Below are 19,593 nucleotides of genomic sequence, written 5' to 3'. Positions count from 1 at the left end.
TTAGAGACCAACTAAGTTTGTTCTTGGTATGAGCTTTTGTGTGCATGCACACTTCTTCAGATACAGTGTGCATGCACACGAAAGCTCATACCAAGAACAAACTTAGTTGGTCTCTAAGGTGCTACTGGAAGGATTTATTTATTTATTTTTTACTTTGTTTTGACTAGGGCAGACCAACACGGCTACCTACCTGTAACTGGGAGTTTGGAGTTTGCTCAAGCACCTATAACGCAGCATCAGGTTACCGGGAAAGGGGGTGGGCCCATGCAAATCGCAGCTGCTCTGGGTGGCTTAAAGAATTAAAAAAAAAAAAAAAAAACATTACGGATCTCGGGAGTTAAATGCAAAGTGAAAAGGTGGAGTACGCGGCCCGGATGCAACTCTCTTTTGCTCCAGAGCCAAGACACCTGAAGGGATGCAGTCCCAGAAAATGAGATACTACCACTGCGCGTGGGAACAGAGTGACTGACCCACCTTTGGCGCTCACTTCTTCCTGCTTGGCAGTTGCGGTGGTGTTTTTAAGCACAGAAGAACTAAATATCCAACCGCAACATTTTTTGTTTCAAAAGAGGGACGCCAAGTGTCCCCTTTCCCGCTCCTCCAGCGATGCCCCCACAGGAGCTACTGGATTACTCGCCCGCCACCTTGAGAAGATGCAGCACCCCCAGCAGAGGCAGCGGCTCCGAGCTGGGCATCAAGTGCGTCCTCATAGGAGATGGGGCAGTCGGCAAGACCAGCCTCATTGTCAGCTACACAACCAACGGATACCCAGACCAGTACCAGCCCACTGCGCTGGACACCTTCTCAGGTAAGCAGAGCAGAACCTGGGCAGCTCCTTACTTCCTGATATGTGTTGGGGGTACATTTTGCCACAACGGGGTACATTGCGGTCTGTTGTTATTTTGGCACTCTGCGTTCTTGACTAATTGCCATAAGACCTTTCGCAGTGACAAGTGGGATACAAAGTTCATAATTAATAGATCAATGGCAAGTGTGACAATAGAGATATATTGAAATGTATATTATTGAGATATATATCGAGATACATATGAAACTGCTGGCATAAATGACTGTGTTTTATTAGAATAGGATGCTGTGATTTAATATTGTTTGCAATGTAAGAAGTCTGAGTGGGGTGGTTAGCCTACATAGGGATTAATATATATATATATATACATACATACATATTAAGAAGCAATTAAATAAGCATGCAAAGGATTGCTTTTCTCTCCAACCCCCCCCCCCCGCTGTGCCTTTAACAGTAGCATGGGAGGCAGAAATTCACCAGGTGAAGCTATCTCCTGCAGGCAGATGCAGAGACAGGGAAAACTTTGCCTATTGAATATCTCCTTTCAAATGGGAGTTTTGCCAGAAGAAAATGACAGGAAGGCCTACATGTGTTCTCTGTCCCAAGCAAAGACTTTTGGATCTTCTCTTCTTGGGTGTAATTGGAGTGGTAGTGGAGGGGCTGCAGCTGCAAACAACCAGCCTTCTGAGCCCAGTATCATATACCGGTAATTGGCCAGCTGGTTGCAGCAATCTGGTGGTGTTCCATCTGTAAAGGAAATAGATTGGGAAGCAATTTAACCTGATCCCTTACAAAACTTCATTGGCACCACAACCCAATGCATGTCTGCTCAGAGAAGTTAAGTGGCACTTCCTCCCAGAGACTGCTTTCCTATAAATGCTTAGTACAGTGGCCTTCTTTGCCTGTTGCTTTAAGCCGCAGTTAAACTTAGCTATGTGCTGGTGCAGGTGAGGTGGGGGGAAAGGGAAGGAATTACAACCACTTCATCCAAGTTTGGTGGGCTTGTGGTTTGTCTCACTACAGATAAACCATGAACTGTCACCAAGGTCTGTTCATGGTTTGGGAGAGAAAAACCTGAGCCCTGCTTTGGTTGTACCTGTAAAGCTAAGCCAAACCATGGCTTAGCTCCTGGTAGCAGGGCAGCAACAAAAGCTTTTCCTTTAAACTATAATTAAGCTTCTGTGTGATTTAAAGTGATGTGTGAACGAGGCCATTATTTAAAGCACCAGTAGCCATATGTACCTTACATAGTCCTGAATCCGTGTCAATAGCTTTAAGAGGTCTTGAAAGAAAATAAAAAAAGCTGTAAAGTGGACACATCTTGAACCCTAAAAAAAAGCAAAGGAAACAGGTTTGGTCTTCTACCCGAAACATGGGTGGCAACACTCTCGCTTAGCTAACTGTGGCAGACTGTTCAACTGGTTTTGGGTGTTTCTAGTTGGGAGAGTAAACCTCAAGAGATTGTGTTTCCAGTTCAAGCATAGGAAAAGAGGAGAGAGCAGTTGTGACATTTGAAGCTATGTTAGTAATTTATTAGGATGAAACTCCCCATAGCACGTGGGGCTTGATTGCCTTCAGCTCTGTACAAACAGGAGGTTTCCCACACTGCAGCTCATGTGATAGGGCACTGAACTGGAAATGCAGGAAGGATCATATGGAAGGTAGAAAAAGAAGTAGACATTTGGAGGGATTGTTTGCCAACTGACAGAACATGTTCTATACTTCTTAGGGAGTAAGATCAGGCACGATTTTACTATGGTGGCATACATTTCCACTGGAACAGTATAGTGGTTAGAGTGTCAGACTAGGACCTGGGAGACCAGGCTTCAAGTCTTTCTCAGCCAAACCTACCTCACAGGGTTGTTGTGGGGATTAAATGAGGCAGGTAGGAATCATGTACACCATCCTGAGCTCCTTGGAGAAAAAAGTGGAGATCTGAATCCTGGCCTCCCAGGTCCGATGCTCTAACCACTACTCCATACCACTACTCAGTATGGAGCACAGTAAAACACCAAGCATTAAACAACTTCCCTAAACAGGGCTGCCTAAACCCAGATAATTGTTTACAGTGGTACCTCTGGTTGCGAACAAGATCCGTTCCGGAGCCCGTTTGCAACCTGAAAGGTCCGCAACCTGAAGCGCCGTAACTGCGCATGTGTGTGGCATGATTCGGCGCTTCTGCACATGCGCAAAGCGTGATTTAGTGCTTCTGTGTATGTGTGAAGCGCCAAACCCGGAAGTAACCCATTCCAGTACTTCTGGGTTTGGCGCATTCGTAACCCATGCCGAACGCAACCCGAGGTATGACTGTATTTCCATGACATCCGAAGGATGGTGTTCCACAGGGCAGGAGTGACTACAGAGAAGTCCCTCTGCTTTGTTCCCTGTAAACTCACTTCTCGCAATGGTGCACCTGAGGAACCACCAATATGGGAAATCGCCCCCTCTCCTTGCCAAAAGTCTCTGCCAAGATAATACGGGATCAGGAAGTCCTTGAGATGTTCTGGACCCAAGCTGTTAAGGACCCAAGTTTGTTTGTTTTTCTATTTGGAAAGTCCTATTTCATCATTGTTATGGTCAACAGATGCATTTTCAAAAACTGGAAGTTAATATTTATTCATTTATATATTACATTTCTTTCTTGCCATTCCTCCTAAAGGGACAGCAAATGCATCGGTGTTGAAACAGTGCAGAATTAAGCATCTGGGCTTATTAATTACAAACACAATCCTCTTTCTTTCAATATTAAGTATTAATTTTAGGTTTCAAAAGGGTTTCATTAGAACACTAGCTGTTGCCATGTGTGTCTAAATTATCTGGCTCTCAGCCTTTTCACCCCATTGAGGCCTCCCCTGCCCCACACACTCTCAAAGCTCCTTAAAGGGCATTAGTCCCCGCCTCAAGAGAGTTTCTGTCAGTCTGGATGCCTTGTAAGGAGAAGGGAGCAAAAGGCACAGCGGGTGAGAACCAGGTGTGAGAGCCTCTCCTTGTATTGCCTGTGAATTGCATAGGCAAAGAGATTACCTGTGGAAAGAGGAGGGGCTGTTTATTGTATCTCTAATTGGGATGGAGAAGTTACAGGTAGGTAGCCATGTTGGTCTGCCATAGTCAAAACAAAATAAAGAAATTCCTTCCAGTAACACCTTAGAGACCAACTAAGTTTGTTCTTCGTATCTGAAGAAGTGTGCATGCACACTTCTTCAGATACCAAGGAGAAGATCTGAAGAAGTGTGCATGCACATGAAAGCTCATACCAATAACAAACTTAGCTGGTCTCTAAGGTGCTACTCGAAGGATTTTTTTTTTTTTTTTTGTAGGGATGGAGAATTCCGGGTGCCAGGAGGAAGCTATATGGAATGATGGTTCCAAAGTCAAAAAGGGATTGGGACATTGTTGGGTCTTAAAAAATGTAGCCTTTAAGGTGTCAGGGCACAATGTGTCTTCCTTGCAGCCTTCCTTAACCCGTGCTGCAAAGGCTGCAATCCCATGCAGGCTAACTTGAGAGCCAGCCCTATCGAACACATTGGGATTTACTTCTGAGTAAACAGGGAAGTGTTCTCAGACAGTGTTTCTCGAAGCTACCAACATGAGTTTGACCAAACTGTGGGAGGCAGTGGAAGACAGGAGTGCCTGGCGTGCTCTGGTCCATGGGGTCATGAAGAGTCGGACACGACTAAATGACTAAACAACAACAACAGGGAGAGGATGGGGGTTTAGAAAGAAATGGCTGCAATCCATTTACTTTAGAGTAAAGCCCATGGAATTTTATTTATTTTTTAATTGTACCTGAAGTCTGCTCTTCACCAAATGTCCCAGGGCAGCTTAGCCCCCCCCCCAAAAAAAATAGAGAGAGAGAGAGAGAGAGAGAGAGATAAAACCACTGCAAATCTGAAAACAAAATCACGAAATTCTGAAGCTGTCTTTTAATACCGCAACAGTCAGAAAACGATTGCATCCATTTCTTGGTATCAATTTGGTTAGGTTCCGCCAGCCCTTTTGAAAGTTTCCAAAAAGTCTGCCTCTTTATATTTTGGAAACAGTGGTAGTATAGTATAAAGGTAAAGGGACCCCTGACCATTAGGTCCAGTTGCGGACGACTCTGGGGTTGTGGCGCTCATCTCGCTTTATTGGCTGAGGAAGCTGGTGTACAGCTTCCGGGTCATGTGGCACACGGAAACACCGTTTACCTTCCCGCCAGAGTGGTACCTATTTCTCTATTTGCACTGCGTGCTTTCGAACTGCTAGGTTGGCAGGAGCAGGGACCAAGCAATGGGAGCTCACCCCGTCGCGGGGATTCGAACCACCGACCTTCTGATCGGCAAGCCCTAGGCTCTGTGGTTTAACCCACAGCGCCACCCGCGTCCTAGTATATCAGCCAGCAATAAGTAGAACACATCTTGACAGATATTTGGGGCAGCTGTGGGAGTAAAGGGTGTACATTTCGATCATGTTTTAATTGAGCTGCTTGAAGTAGGGTAAAATGGGTGGTGCAATTACTGTAAAGAAACTAAACCTTAGTTAAACTAGGCCCCAGTTTGAATCTCACCTCTGCTCTAATCTCGCTAGGTGGCACTCTCTTTTGCTTAGCCTCCTCTCTGCATAATGGGGGACGAATCTACCTTACAGGGTGGTTGCAAGGATTATATGAAAGACTAGGAACGCTTTAAAGTGCCCAATAAAATTGAGATTGACTTTTACCTTAGGATCTGGCTGTAAAACAGTTTCGCCTTTTTATTTTATTTCTTTCGTTATTTATAAAATATTTACATACAGCTAGTCATAAAAATAGATCAGAGTGGTTTACAACAATTATACATAAAACCATACTATAGAAGCCATATAAAATATGTATTATTAATTGCCTGCATAAGCATGGGCGTACCCAGGGGGGCAGGGGGGGCAGCTGCCCACCCCTAGAAGCAGAGTCCGGGGAGAGCGGGGAGGTAAGTGAGGCGGAGCAGGGGCTTGGTGCCTTCGCGCCTCCAGCGCCCCCTGGAGGCGCTAGGACCCTGTTGCGCTCTGAGGGCTGAGCACGCGAGGCAGGGAGGGGAGGACAGTAGCCTAATTCTAAAGTGGCTCACCCTCGCCGTAATCGGCTCCTGAAACGGGGGGGGGGGTGACCATGGCTTGCCCCCCCCCGTTTTGATCCTGGGTACGCCCCTGTGCATAAGCCTGACAGAACATAAAAGTTTTCAGCAGGCCTTTAAAGGTGAACCTTGCCCCTACACTGCACATAGACTCCCCTAGAAAAATGAGTAGTCTAGTGCAAATAGGCTGAGAATGTCTGGAGGCGATATCTCTGTTCTTTTAATTGGGAGCATGTGTAATGTTTAGATGGCAGGCAGACTGTGACTCAGAGAGCAGAGACACCAATTTCATATGTCAGCGGTCATTCCGCTGGTGGTCATTTAGTAGAATCATTCATCTTTTTTCAGGTTTCACCTGTTGCTTTTATTGTTGTGTTTTACTGAACTGATCTGTTATTTTCTGCACTGTCCTGAAATCTAATATGGTTGAGGGGAGTATATAAATGTTCAGGGGCAAATCTAGTGGTTGGTTAGGTTGCCACACACACACACACACACACGGGGTACTGGTCGAGGGGGGGGGGAGGCGGCACAGGAATCTCGCCTCACGCCTCTCCACTTTTTGAGTTTCTGGTCCATTTTCTCACCTGGCTTCAGAGGCGCCACTACTATTCCTAGGCCAAGGGTGCAAAGGAGCCTCAGTTCTTCTGTTGAGAAGCAGTTTCCTTACAATGGCAACTGTGGGGGCTGGGTTTTTAATATTGTGAAGGCTGTGACAGCTTTGCTCCACACCCAATTCGACAACAGCTGATCGCTAACCTCTGGGAGACCAGGCAAGGCCTCATCCTGATTAGGGGCTATTGTATATGGCTATCTTCCTGATCTTCAAATTTATTTGCAAGATACGGCAACAGCAGCTTAATTGCTCTTTCTGCCCTGTGCCTCCGTTGTTCCCGGTGCTCACAGAACAGGCTTTGCAATCTTCTTTTCGAAATGTGTTTATTTGTTTTTGACACTCCTCCAAGGACTCAAGGCAGGATACAATGCACCCTTATCTCGTTGTTTTCTTCTTCACACAATAGCAGCCCGAGAGATAGTGACTTATCTAAAGATAGCCAATGAGTTTTCAAAGGTAAGCACTTATTTGATCCCTGGTTCCCTTGCCCACGGCTATGTCCACACTATGCTAGGGTGGCCATCTGCCCTGCTTTACAGAGGAATGGTCCTCTGTTGAAAGGTGCCCTTCGTTTCAAGGGCTGCCCAGTCCAAATCTGGTTTAAAGACTAAAAAAAACCCATCAGAAAGTACAACCGGGGTCTTGGAGCTGCCGTTCAACACTGAAAGCACCTGGGCAGCAGACATGCAGGTCCTGGTCTTTCCCACTATGGCGAGATGTGTTGTTTTTATATTTAAATAATAGTAAATTAATTTTAAATCTGTAGTATATGCACAGGTTATGTGAATCGTTTTTTGTTGCATTTCCTCTTTTTGGTGAGGCACAAGTGGCCACCACCACAAGTGACTATTCACTGCACCTTTGAAGGGCTGCCTCAAATTAGGGCGTCCATCAAATTAAGAGTCCATAGGGACATTGTCATGAGTTCTGCCTTCCAGGCCAAGCTGCAGTACATGGCTATACTTAAATTATCATCTTATTTAAGAGCAAGAAAAGGTCTGAGCCATATGGTCAAATCTGATCAGCTATACACCTGAATAAGTTGTCTAAAAACAACAACCCCAAACTTAGTTACAGGTAGATAGTCGTGTTGGTCTGCCATAGTCAAAGCAAAATAAAATTTAAAAAAATTCCTTCCAGTAGCACCTTAGAGACCAACTGAGTTTGTTCTTGGTATGAGCTTTCGTGTGCACACGAAAGCTCATACCAAGAACAAACTTAGTTGGTCTCTAAGGTGCTATTGGAAGGAATGTTTTTTTTTTCCTTTTAACCCCAAACTTAGGTCTGCTGAATAACAACCTCACTGGAGTTCCGCTACACAAGGTTCTCAAAAAATATGTCATTTGTTTTTTATGCACTGTCCACAGACCTTCTGTCAAGGTTAGGCTTCTTCTTTTTTCGTCGCGCGAAAACCGCTATTGCATTGGTGCTTCGCTAGACGAAGACACTCACAGAACGAATTATTTTCATCTAGCGAGGCACCACTGTATAATGTTTGGAGGCTGTCTGCAGGCAGCACATCTTTGTTGTGTAGGATATGGGAGAACCACACACACATGTAGGCTAGCAACAACAAGGCTAACACTTGCGGGAAGTGCCTGCCTTTAGAATACAGTGGTACCTCTGGTTACGAACTCTTCGGGTTACGAAATCCGCTAACCTGGAAGTAGCTGCTCCTGGTTGCAAACTTTTCCCCAGGATGTGAGTGGAAGTCGTGCGCCGGCAGCAGCAGGAGGCCCCATTAGTGAAAGCTCGTCTCAGGATAAGAACGGTTTCAGCTTAAGAACGGACCTCCAGAACAAATTAAATTCGTAACCAGAGGTACCACTGTAACAGATCATGATTTGTCGAATGCCATTACCTTCTCCCTGGTAAGTGACCAGAGAGAAGATAATGGCATTCGACAAAGCAAATTTTATGTATATATTGTTACTATCCACAGCACCTCCACCTAATAAGGCTTCAGTTTCAATTTGTTGGCCCTAGCCCAGCCCATCACTGACTCTACACACTGGCCTAGCCTCCCTGATTCAGATGGAATTGAAATATAGAGTGGGTGTCATCTGCATATTGATGAACCCACACGCCAAACCCCCAGCACCACCCAGCAGTTTCATGGAAGCATTTAATAATACAAGATGGGGACGTGGGTGGCACTGAGGTCTAAACCACCGAGCCTCTTGGGCTTGCCAATCAAAAGGTCAGCGGCTAGAATCCTTGCAATGGGGCGAGCTCCCGTTGCTCTGTCCCAGCTGCTGGCAGCCTAGTACAGTCATACCTTGGGTTGCGATCGCTGCGGGTTGTGCATTTTTGGGTTACGGACGCATCTCCCACATGGATCACGTTTGCAACCCGAGCGTCCACTGTAGTTCAAAAGCACACCAGTGCAAGTAGATAAATAGGTACCACTGTGACAGGAAGGTAAACAGTGTTTCTATGAGCTCTGGCTTCCGTCACGGTGTTCTGTAGTGCCAGAAGCAATTTAGTCATGCTGGCCACATGACCCGGAAAGCTGTCTGTGGACAAACGCCGGCTCCCTCAGCCTGAAAATGAGCACAGCACCCCATAGTCCAGTTTGACTGGACTTAACTGTCCAGGGGTCCTTTACCTTACCTTTACCAATACAAGATGGATCCCCGCAGTACACCACAGCATAAATGCTATGAGGCTAAGCAGAAAATCTCCAATGCTATTCTCTGGTAGTGGTCCTATTGACAGAAACAGAGCCACCATAACACAGTGCCCCCCAATTCCTACGCCAGGAGGATACTATGGTCCGTGGTATGAAACATAGCCAAGAGTTCCAACAGACTCAACCGGGTACCATTCTGTCTGTCACTCTCCCAAATATAGTCAACTAGGGTGACCAAGGCTGTTTCAATGCTGTATTCAAATCTGAAGCCAAGCTGAAATGGGTGCAGATAATCTGCTGTATCCAGGGATGGCAGCCACCACACAATCACCCTGCCCAATAAGTGATTATTGCAACTGGGTGGTAGTTATCTAAAACCTCAAGTTCTGGGGAGACAGTCTTCAGGAGGGGATGCACCACTGCCATCCTTTAATGCAGTGGGCATCTTCTCCTCCATAAGTGAGGCATTAAGTGCTCCCTCTAGTCATCCAGTCAATCCATTTCTGCTTAAAAGGCAGATGGGCTATGGCCAAGAGAGAATGCCGTGGGTCTGATCCCTTCCAGGGTCCTGTCCCTCCTCAGGCAGCGACAACTGATCTCACAAACTTCAAGCAGACAAAAAAAACAAACTCCTTCCAGTAGCACCTTAGAGACCAACTAAGTTTGTTATTGGTATGAGCTTTCGTGGGCATGCACACTTCTTCAGATACGAAGCAGACAGTGCTCTAAGCACCTTCACAGGACTTGCATTAACTGTGGCAGCAAGTGAAATGTGGATATGAACGAGCAATTTTGCTGATTGCCGTCAAAGGCTGCTTTGCTATGGTTAGCTCCTTTCTCTTCAGAGCTGGGTTTCAACAGCCCATTCACCACTTGGAAAAGCCACACTGGGCAGTCCACCGAGGAGGCATACAGTGTACAAAGGCAGCCCCATGGTTATCATGTCCTGAGGCAGAGGAGAAAATTGGCCCTGACACAGATCTTGGTCCATGTCACAAACAGCCTAGAGAGAACCTCTGCTACTTCAGATGCAGGGAGGCTGTCGGGAAGTGGGGTGGATGCTACATCAGCCCCTCTGGTGCAGATTCTCATATCCAGTTCCCAGACAGGCTTCTGGTGAGAAATTAGTTTCCCATGCATACAGGTTGAGATCTGAGCTACTGATAACCTGTCATTTCAAGTTAGTTCGTCACTCGGGGTCAGAAATATGCATAAATATTGACCTTCAACCACCAAACTATCCTGTTTAGCCTGCTTCTCCGTTGTGCTGAAATTCTTCCATTGCGTATGGGCCGGGCCAATGCAAGGTTTAAACTTAGAGAGACCTACAAAATTATAGTGATGGGGGAGAAAAGCAAACTTCCTCATACCGAGGTGCTGTGCATTATACGCTTGGCCAAATGCATTTGGATGCCCTGAAATGGGGGGTCACAGTTCTGCACCTTTTCACACTGCCTCCACGTACCCTTCTCTCTGTTGCCATAATTCACGAATGAACCCCGTGCTCTTCCCCTCTCTCCCAACTTCTTTCTCTTTCCTCTTTCCTGATTCTTTTCCAGTTGGGCTTCACCCAGGTAAGGAGAGGGAGATAAGCACAGGCTGTTACTGAGAAAATGTGTGTGATTTTCCTCCTCCAGCAAAATGGAGGGCAGTAATAGTTGAGGGACTGTCCTGAAACCACCTAGTCCAGGATTTATCCCTAACCGATGCCATTCTGGCTGGGGCTGGTAGTAGTTGGATCCCAATAACATCTGGAAGGCCACAGATTCCCCCACACCTGATGTTCAGGGTAGGCTGCAAAGTGATAGAAGCAATAAAGCCCCAGTGAACTTATGGTCTGTATCCTATTGATTCACAGTTCTCACATGAATTTCTGATAAGGTATTTGGGGCAGTATACAACTACCACATCCTGTTGGTGCCTTCATTTCCGCTTGCTCAACAGGACATCCCCCCCTACACACGTCCTGCATCCTCCCTCAAACACTGCGCATGCCAGTTATTTATTTCCCAGTTAACCCCCACCCATGGGATTGGCAAATACTTAGAAATGAGACACCAAGAGGGAAATGCTCAGCATCTTGAAGATCAAAATAGAATCTTTTGATCAAGAACAGGTTTCTCTTCTTTCTCTGTGGTTACGATCGGTAACGGGGCTCAGCCATCTCCCAGCCATAAAGAAGTGATGTATTTCACACCAACTATTCTGGTGGCTGAAGAGGAACTCTAGGACCTTGAGCTATCCCTGCCTCTCTCTTTTTTTACCTGTTTTTGGACTCATGTGGAGCCACTTTTAAACCCCCTTCTCACCCAACACAATGGCAGGCAAAGATGTTCATTGCACTCCAAACATTGGGCCCTAAAATTCAATAAGGAAACCTCTATTTTCACCCGGTCACATGATGAAGAGGCAACCATGTGTGGGGTTATTCAGGGTTGGCCCAATAGGTTTCACTGTGTGTGAAGGCCTTGCTTACACCCAGATATGTTCCATCTGGCACATGGCCCCATAGAAAGGAACAGCTACGAGCCAGGAGACCAGCTGCTGAAGGTGAGGCCTAGCTGGAAGAGTTTGTTGCTACCTAGAGATGTAAAATTTCCAGAAATTTTGAAGCTCGAAAAAAACCACCTGTTTTTTCTTGGGGGGTGGGGTGGAAAAAAACGGAAATTTTTGGAAAATTGGAAAAAATGCTACATTAGCACTTCTTTTTTCTTTTCCAGATTGAAAGTCATGGACAATTTTAATGGGCATAAAATTATCACAACTAGCATATTAAAAATATAGTGTATCCAAACAATTACTACATACAGAATGTACTTTTAAAATAATATTTATTTGTATTTGTAAGAAATGGAGCAACAATCTCCTGAACTGTTTACTAGTTTATGTGGAACAAAAAAACAAACCACAAAACAATTTTTAAAAATCCAGAAGTAACAATTATTCATATTTCCTCTCCACAGTATTTTTTTTTTTAAAAAAAAACATTCTCATAAAAAGAACTGAAGAAGGAAGTGGGACTAAATTTCAATGAATGGGCATGAAATTTAATCAGAATCATTTTCTGAGCTGTAATGATCAGTATCAGTTTCAGTCTCTGCTTCTGCTTCTGTATCTACTCTGTTGTATCTGTCATCACAGTTACTATGGACTTCTAAAAACTGAATGTATGCTCGGATTGAAACAATTTTTCCAATTTTTTGGAAAAAAGCAAAAAAAAGGCTTCAGGGAAAAAAACGGGGAGGGGGGACTGTTTCCCCCAAAAAAATTCCGGGGGTTTTCCGGGCCTTCGCATCTCTATTGCTACTCTTTGTAGAATCCTAGGCCTCATCAAGAAAGACATTGCACGTTCTTTTGTATTTCATGAAAACCATACATAAATAATAAAGCTTAAATTAACCATTAACTCTGTCAGTAATGTGTTCATACATAAACAGCAAAGGGCAAGACATCCACCAGCTTAGTCCTGAGTGGGGAATCTGATGCCCTCCTAACATGGTTGGACTTCAACTCCCGATATCCCTGACCATTCCAGTGACCCTGCTTTTGTATCTGTTTTGCCACATTGGGCCAACCAAAGTGTTTTGGCTTTCCCTGTGTCTCACTTGCTACCTCTAACACCTTGGCTGCACTTCAAGGAATATCCAAGCCCAGCCCAGTTCACAGCTTGGAGGCTTTCAGTCCCTAGGAGCCTGCCTGGCCGCTGAGGCAGCATATAATGAAATTACCAGTACAGTACTGCAGTGAAAGCTGATGGCTCCTTTCTAATTGTCCCATGCCTAAGAGGAGTTTGTACTCCATTTTTCCTTAATCAAAATCCCCTAACCTACTTATTTAATATTTAAACTGTTATGTATTGAAGTTCTCACCCTAGGCCACTAGGGGTGTGTGTGTATATAGTTCATTCTGCTGCAGTTTTCACTCAGGTCCGCACATGCAAATGAGGGATTGAAAAGTGACGTTCAGGGATTGGGTAACTAAAGAAAGTTGTTACTGTTGCTTTGTAGCTGAGTTCTATATAAGCTGGATGCTGAGCCCTGCAGCTCATTTCTGTTCCAGCCTGAGAATAGACAAGAGCTGCTTGGAAATCACTGTGTTGTCTGCTGTGTCCACCCACAACTTAACATAAACTACTGTGGGATCTTCAACAGTAACTTTGAATGTATCTTACTGCCTTTCCATGGTGTAGGATTTTCCACAAATAATGCACTGTGACTGTGCTGTTTTGTTCTCTTGTCTCCGTCTCAGTACGTTTCAGTTTTTCTGCAGTCCCAAAATGCTCCTTGATTCTGTAGTCTCAGAACACCCGTTTGTTTATCCTTTGATGCATTTGCAGATCGCTCCTCAAACTTGTGCCTCTGAGAATGGAGATCTCACATTTTCTAAGTGCTCAATGTGCAATATTTTGTAGCTGGAAAAATTAGTGGTGTGTCGTCGTCGTCCCCTCCATTCATAGCAACGGCTATTGCAGAGGTAGCCAAAGTGTCAGTGGGGGTGGTGTCCTCTGGGTACAACCTCCCCCCCCCTCAACACATTAAGTTTTATTTATTTTTAAATTGGACATTTCACCACACTCCCTCTTTCCTGTGTGGGAGTGCACATCTCACCATGGAAAAAATGGAAAAGAAAGGGCTGACAAAGGCACCATCTAGTTGCTCCATTGTCATTGAGATTTGGGGTGGGATGGAGAAGGAGCTGAGGCACAGGCGAAAATGTGATCAGGGCACCCTTTGCCCCACTGCACTGAAAGGCCCCAAGGAAGGGAGAGTTATTTTGCTCAGTAGATCAATGTAAATTCTGGAGAGGGGTTGTTTGTGGTCACCTGCTAATGGCATAAAGCCTGAGAAAAGTTTATCCCTGTCTCTCTACAAAATAAAGAACCCATACACACCCCTGTTGAGGAAAGGACACAGTGGCAATATCGCTAGTTGGTGCTAAGTATGGGCTATTGTTGCCTTTAGCACAGGATGTCTGCTTCTCTTGATTACACACTCCTGCTAATTATGCATTTTGTCTTGGGTTGTTGTTTTTCTTTATTACCCTGTCCCTACATTCTCTGTAAGCTATCCCCAATATCTATTAATGTTCCAGTGCTTGTGTTGCTCACAGCTTCACTCTGTAAGAGTTAAATGCCGCTCAAGGTAGCTGATAAAGACTTTAAAAAAATATATTCCGCCATGGTATATTTCCCTTCATCAGTCATTCATTTGCACATTGTCACACACACTCCATTACATGGTCTCATGTGTGTTATTCTTTGCCTTGTGAAGAGAAGCTACAAAATTGTGGCATACTTCCAGTGGGGAATGGCTCCCATTGGGACTGGTAGGGTGGAAGGCAGAGAGGACAACGGTAAACGGAGTCAAAGCCAATGACAGGCAGAGTCAACTACTTATCCTAGAAGCATAAAATTGCAGAGTTGGAAGAGCTCCTGAGGGTCATCCAGTCCAACTCCCTGCAATGGAACCTGTACCTGGGTGGGCAGAGAGCTCTCCTTCATTGAAAGTCTTCAAACAGAGGCTAGACAGAGATGCTCTCTAGCTCTGCATTTCTGCACTAACCAGAAAATGGGACAATTTTATATACAAGGGCCCCTTCTGCATTATTCTGCAGTGTTTCCATTTGAAAATAGATGTAGGCGGTCCTGGCAGTGGAGGGTGTATCTGCATCTGTGCAATGACGTACTTATACCAAGATAGCAATCACTACTTCCTCCTTTCTTTATCTGGGGCATGTGCAGGGAGGAAAAGGCATGGATAACCAAATCAAGGGCAAGGATTCCAGACTGAGAAAACTTCGTGTTTGTGCTTGAGATGGGATAGTGTCTAAGTCACGGGGATTTTTGCGCTGGTGGAAGAAAACTGGCCTGCTGCAAAGGGATTGCATGAAACCTGCAAGGGAGAGGCCTTTGTACTGAAATCCAAACTTGCTAGGTTGGTTTGTTGTTTTTTAAAACCATACTGCAATTATGGAACAGTGTTGTTGCAAACATTGCACAAATAATTCACCGCCAGTACAGTTTCGCTGTTGACAGTAAACTACGCTGGCTATTCATGGCTGGTTCCATCCCTTCATTAGTGTGGCAGCAAAAGAAGGGAGTATCTGGACATATGGAGGAATGCTTGTCTGTCAAATGGCTGCTTTTTGACACTGTGCAGCTCCTCACATTCAAAGAGCTCCTAGGTATATAAAACGGGGAAATATGTTAGTAGATAAGTATGAAATATATCCAGCACTTCCCCACTCCCAACCTTCTCTCTCTTTCTTTTTGCAGTGCAGGTCCTGGTAGATGGGGCACCACTTCGTATCCAACTGTGGGACACTGCAGGACAGGTGAGACCCATAAATTAAAGGAAAATATGGGTTTGAGTTCTGATAGGGTGCCAAGAATGTCAGGAAGAAGGTGGTGAAAATCTGGGTCAAAGTGAAATTATGAGTGGCATTAATAATTGCTCTTGTACAGCACATTTCAAGTTCTAAAGATGTTTCAGATACATCACCCCTGTAATCCTTACTACAGACTTACTAGGCCAATCCTATCAAATTAAGAAAAAGCCCTGCTGGATCTGGCCAAAGATCCATTTAGTCCAGCATCCTGTTCTCACAGTGGCCAACCAGAGGCCTGTCGGAAGCCTACAAGCAGGACCTAAACGCAACCAAACTCTCATTGTGATTCGCTGGAACTGGTATTCAGAGACATACGGTACTGCCTCAGACAGTGAAACACAGCTAGGATCCCTGTACCGCAGCTGAGGGTATGTAGTATTGTCACCTGATGAGTTTGTGTTTGAGGTAACATTAGAACTGGGGGCTCCAGGAATTGAAATCTGCTGAAACCTCCACAGCCAGGGTTCTGAAAAATGTGGGATACCTCTGTATAGAAGTGCAGCCCTTGATAGAGAAGCTTCCCAAGCATTTATTGGAACAACTGGCTTTGTTTGCTTGGCTGAAATCCCTCTTTGTAGTGGACCTTAAAGTCTCTCCCTTTTACATGAGCCAAACTGAGCTCCCTCTAGTTATGAGAGTGGGTGAGCTACCAAGTTGTCTTTGTTTCCCTTTGGCTACACTTGGAAAGCTCAAACTGTTTTGTTTCTTGGCTTCGGAAGGTTTGCTGGGACAAAGGATGAAAATATATGCTAGGCGTAGGCAAACTCAGCCCTCCAGATGTTTTGGGACCACAACTCCCATCACCCCTAGCTAACAGGACCAGTGGTCAGGGATGATGGGAATTGTAGTCTCAAAACATCTGGAGGGCTGAGTTTGCCTATGCCTGATGTATGCTTAGAGCTTTGTGGAAAAGACAACATTACTGCATTTTATGAGAACCTTCTAGCTTATCAGCCACAGCTAGTTTCTGTTGGTATGCATCGCAAACCAAATTCAACATCTCCTATTTTTCCTCCGCAGGAAGACTTTGATTGCCTCCGTTCGCTCTGTTACCCTGACACAGATGTCTTCCTGGTCTGCTTCAGCGTTGTAAACCCCACATCCTTCCAGAACATTATGGAGAAATGGATCCCTGAAATACGGACACACAATCCCCAGACTCCCGTGGTGCTGGTGGGAACACAGTCAGATCTGCGGGACGACGTCAATGTGTTGATCAATCTGGACCACTATCATGCCGGGCCTGTGCCGAGAACTCAGGCCGAAGGCCTGGCTGAGAAAATCCGGGCTCAGACTTACATTGAGTGCTCTGCTCTGACTCAAAAGAACCTGAAGGAGGTTTTTGACACAGCCATCATCAGCGCAGTTGAGCACAAGGCCCAACAGGAAAAGAAAATGACAGCCAAAGGAATAAAAACCCTCTCCAAGTGCCGGTGGAAGAAGTTCTTCTGTTTTGTCTGAAGCTGGTTTGGGAATGAAGAGGCCTAGAGGTCGGGATTGGACTTTGCACTTTCTGCCACAGAGGGCCAAGTGGCCAACTGGATGAAAATGTGGCTCCAACAAGGAGAGTGTCGTGAGCCAAGGGGACCTGGAGCCCCCAGGATTTGCTGGGTTGGGATAGAACTTTCCTGGAAGACAGGAAGTGGACTTGTGTAGTAGTGCCAGGATACCAAATGGCTCATGCAATATTAATAGAATTGGGGTGGTTTGAAGCGTCATGTACTGAGTTCAGTATTAAAAGAACAGCCAAGCCTGTCATTTTAGGTACCCAGGCAGCATGGGCAGTTTCCAGAACCTCCTCACAGCATCTTATTTAAAGCCAGGAGAAGCCGATGCAGTGGGGTGGTGCTCTGCCGCTGTGCCCCCCCCCCCCCGACAATAGCATTGCTGCTTATTGGGGCAAGGGCAGGGCTGCAGGGCCAGACTGACAGGAGCACCGGGTGCCGGTGTACCCTCACAGTCTTGTCCTTCCCACAACCCTGCCCCATAATTTGAAGTGGTCCCTTTTTCAGGAGGGAAGCCAAGCAGCAGCACTCCACCACACGAGATTAAGCTTGAGATATATTCTTGAGGCTGGTTTCTCTTCTTTTTCAAGGCACAGGCAAGGATAGAGGGATTTCTCCTGGGAGACAACAGTATCAAATAACATGGCCCACTCAAGGAAAAGTATATTTTATACTTTGCTTTCATTCCTGATTCAGGAAGCTGAATAAGCCCTCCAGACAGCAGGGTGTTTGTATGAAGGAGTATCAGTTGTGTGGCACATCCTTAAAAGGACAAAGCATTTTCTAGCGAAATGACATGGAACGATCCCTATGCTTCCACAATGCTATTCCAATACAGTACATCATTTTGGACCTCATTGGACTTAGTTCCACCGAAAATGTATTTAAGGCTTTTGGTAGGGTAGGGAACCTTCCGGCATCTAAATGTGAATATTTCACTCTTAAGAAGTGAATTTGAAAGAACTGTAAGAAAATTTCACTGATGTGTGAAACTAATATTGTAAAAGTGAGAAGATAAAATAGAAGGAGGGAAATTACAATAAAGGAGAAGTATGTGACAAGAAGGGCAGAGAGATGGTAGGAATGAAGGAGAAGAGAGACAGACAGACAGACAGACAGACAGAGAAACAGAGGGAGTTTAAGGAAGGTGAAAGGGAGCATTTCCCAATGTAGTGCCCTCCAGATGTTTGAACTTCCAGGTCCCATCAGCACAGCTGGCTGAGGCTGGTGGAAGTTGTACCAGGCTGGCATAGAGAAATCGAAGAGACAGGAGAGCATGTCGTCATGGGGTTTAGATAATGTTGGCAGAGAGTTTTGCGGGGAGGGGGGTTGCACTAAGAAACCCTTCGGTGACCTCACCTCTTGATGGTTAGTCATACCTCAGATTCAAATGAAGGAAGATGCAATAGGGGAATTGTCATGGAAATAAGATCTTTGATGTGCTGTACTAAAAGCAAGAAGAGAGACTGCTGTTCTTCCTGTATCAGGAAAGAACTGGCTTTGCGACCTATGAGGTGGATTGTTAGAACCAGAAATTCTGGCAGCCCTGGAGTAGCAGAGATCCAACCTATGGATAAGGATCCAAATGCAAGCCTAGACCTTTGAATAAGAGGTGAGAGTGCCTGCAAATTGTTCAGCACAGAAAAAGAAGTGGCACTGTGTTACTGAATACACAAGTATTTTGGAATTCGCCAGTTTCTTAAATGCCAGGCTTCAGAAAGTGTGAATGAGAAGCGGGAACCTGAGTGGCTTTGCTTATTCAGTTGATGTCTCCACAGGCAGGAAACAGTGTCCAGATCAGGGATTGATCATCACGTGCAGTAATCATGCGTATTTCCTTTTTGCTACGCTTGGATACACTGGGAAGCTCAGCCATGGCTTTCCAGCATTTGGAGGCCTTGTGTGATGATCAGCACACAGTTTGCATGCTGGAAATGTGCTGGGTTTGAAGCAGTTCTCGATCATGGCTATTCTAGAGTTGCACGGCACACTTTTGCTGCACAAGTAGAAAACGTTGCATGTTGGGTCTTTATGCATTTCCATTGTACACAGGGGAAAGGCCTGGAATGAGGTTGGACATGATGGTAGTCTTGTGTTGAGGACTGAATCTTAAACAACAGCAGGAGTTCAAAGGAACTAAGCATGCTTCCCTTTCCCTGCAGTACTAGGAAAGGACGCATGGGTGTTGTCAGTTCATGTTTGTAGCATTGGAGGGATTCCAAAGAGTTCTTCCTGGGAAAGAAAGGATCCTCAATCCTGTTCCCATTGCCCTAGGGACTGTGTATCATACACTTTTTGTTTTGTTTCCAAATAAAGATGTTTTGTTTAAGTATGAATGCGGTTCTGTGAATTATTTTCATTGGTGGGAAATACCTTCACAGCTTAAATGGAAATGAATTCAAGGTAGCGAAAGCCTAGTGACAATGAATAAGAGACACAGAATGTTTTCTTCCCGCAGAAGTAACAAGAAGAAGAAGAGTTTGGATTTGATATCCTGCTTTTCACTACCCGAAGGAGTCTCAAAGCGGCTAACATTCTCCTTTCCCTTCCTCCTCCAC

The 19,593-nt window shown here is 45.3% G+C and overlaps 1 protein-coding gene across 2 annotated transcripts; it reads left to right on the top strand.

Moving 5' to 3' along the window:
• The first annotated feature begins 334 nt into the window (after nt 1-334).
• Nucleotides 335-17,381, top strand: RHOV (ras homolog family member V). Of its 2 annotated transcripts, none has more exons than XM_033145472.1 (3): nt 335-808; nt 15,418-15,476; nt 16,551-17,381. In XM_033145472.1, the coding sequence occupies exons 1-3, from the start codon at nt 607-609 to the stop codon at nt 16,989-16,991; spliced, it is 702 nt and encodes a 233-aa protein (XP_033001363.1). In that variant the 5' UTR covers nt 335-606; the 3' UTR covers nt 16,992-17,381. The 2 variants fall into 2 exon arrangements, with proteins under 2 accessions (XP_033001363.1, XP_033001371.1); XM_033145480.1 differs by having other exon boundaries at nt 577-808; nt 15,423-15,476.
• The last annotated feature ends 2,212 nt before the right edge of the window (nt 17,382-19,593 follow it).

This window comes from Lacerta agilis, chromosome 1 (assembly GCF_009819535.1).
Source record: "Lacerta agilis isolate rLacAgi1 chromosome 1, rLacAgi1.pri, whole genome shotgun sequence".
Lineage (NCBI taxonomy): Eukaryota > Metazoa > Chordata > Lepidosauria > Squamata > Lacertidae > Lacerta > Lacerta agilis.
The sequence above is the reverse complement of the archived record's forward strand: the minus strand, read 5'-3'. Positions and strand labels throughout refer to the sequence as shown.

Excerpts from the sequence above, each read along its gene's own strand:
- RHOV (XM_033145472.1), top strand. The coding sequence starts at position 607 with ATGCCCCCACAGGAGCTACTGGATTACTCGCCCGCCACCTTGAGAAGA. Across the intron at positions 809-15,417 it reads TGCGCTGGACACCTTCTCAG|TGCAGGTCCTGGTAGATGGG; the intron begins GTAAGCAGAGCA and ends TTCTTTTTGCAG. Across the intron at positions 15,477-16,550 it reads TGTGGGACACTGCAGGACAG|GAAGACTTTGATTGCCTCCG; the intron begins GTGAGACCCATA and ends TTTCCTCCGCAG.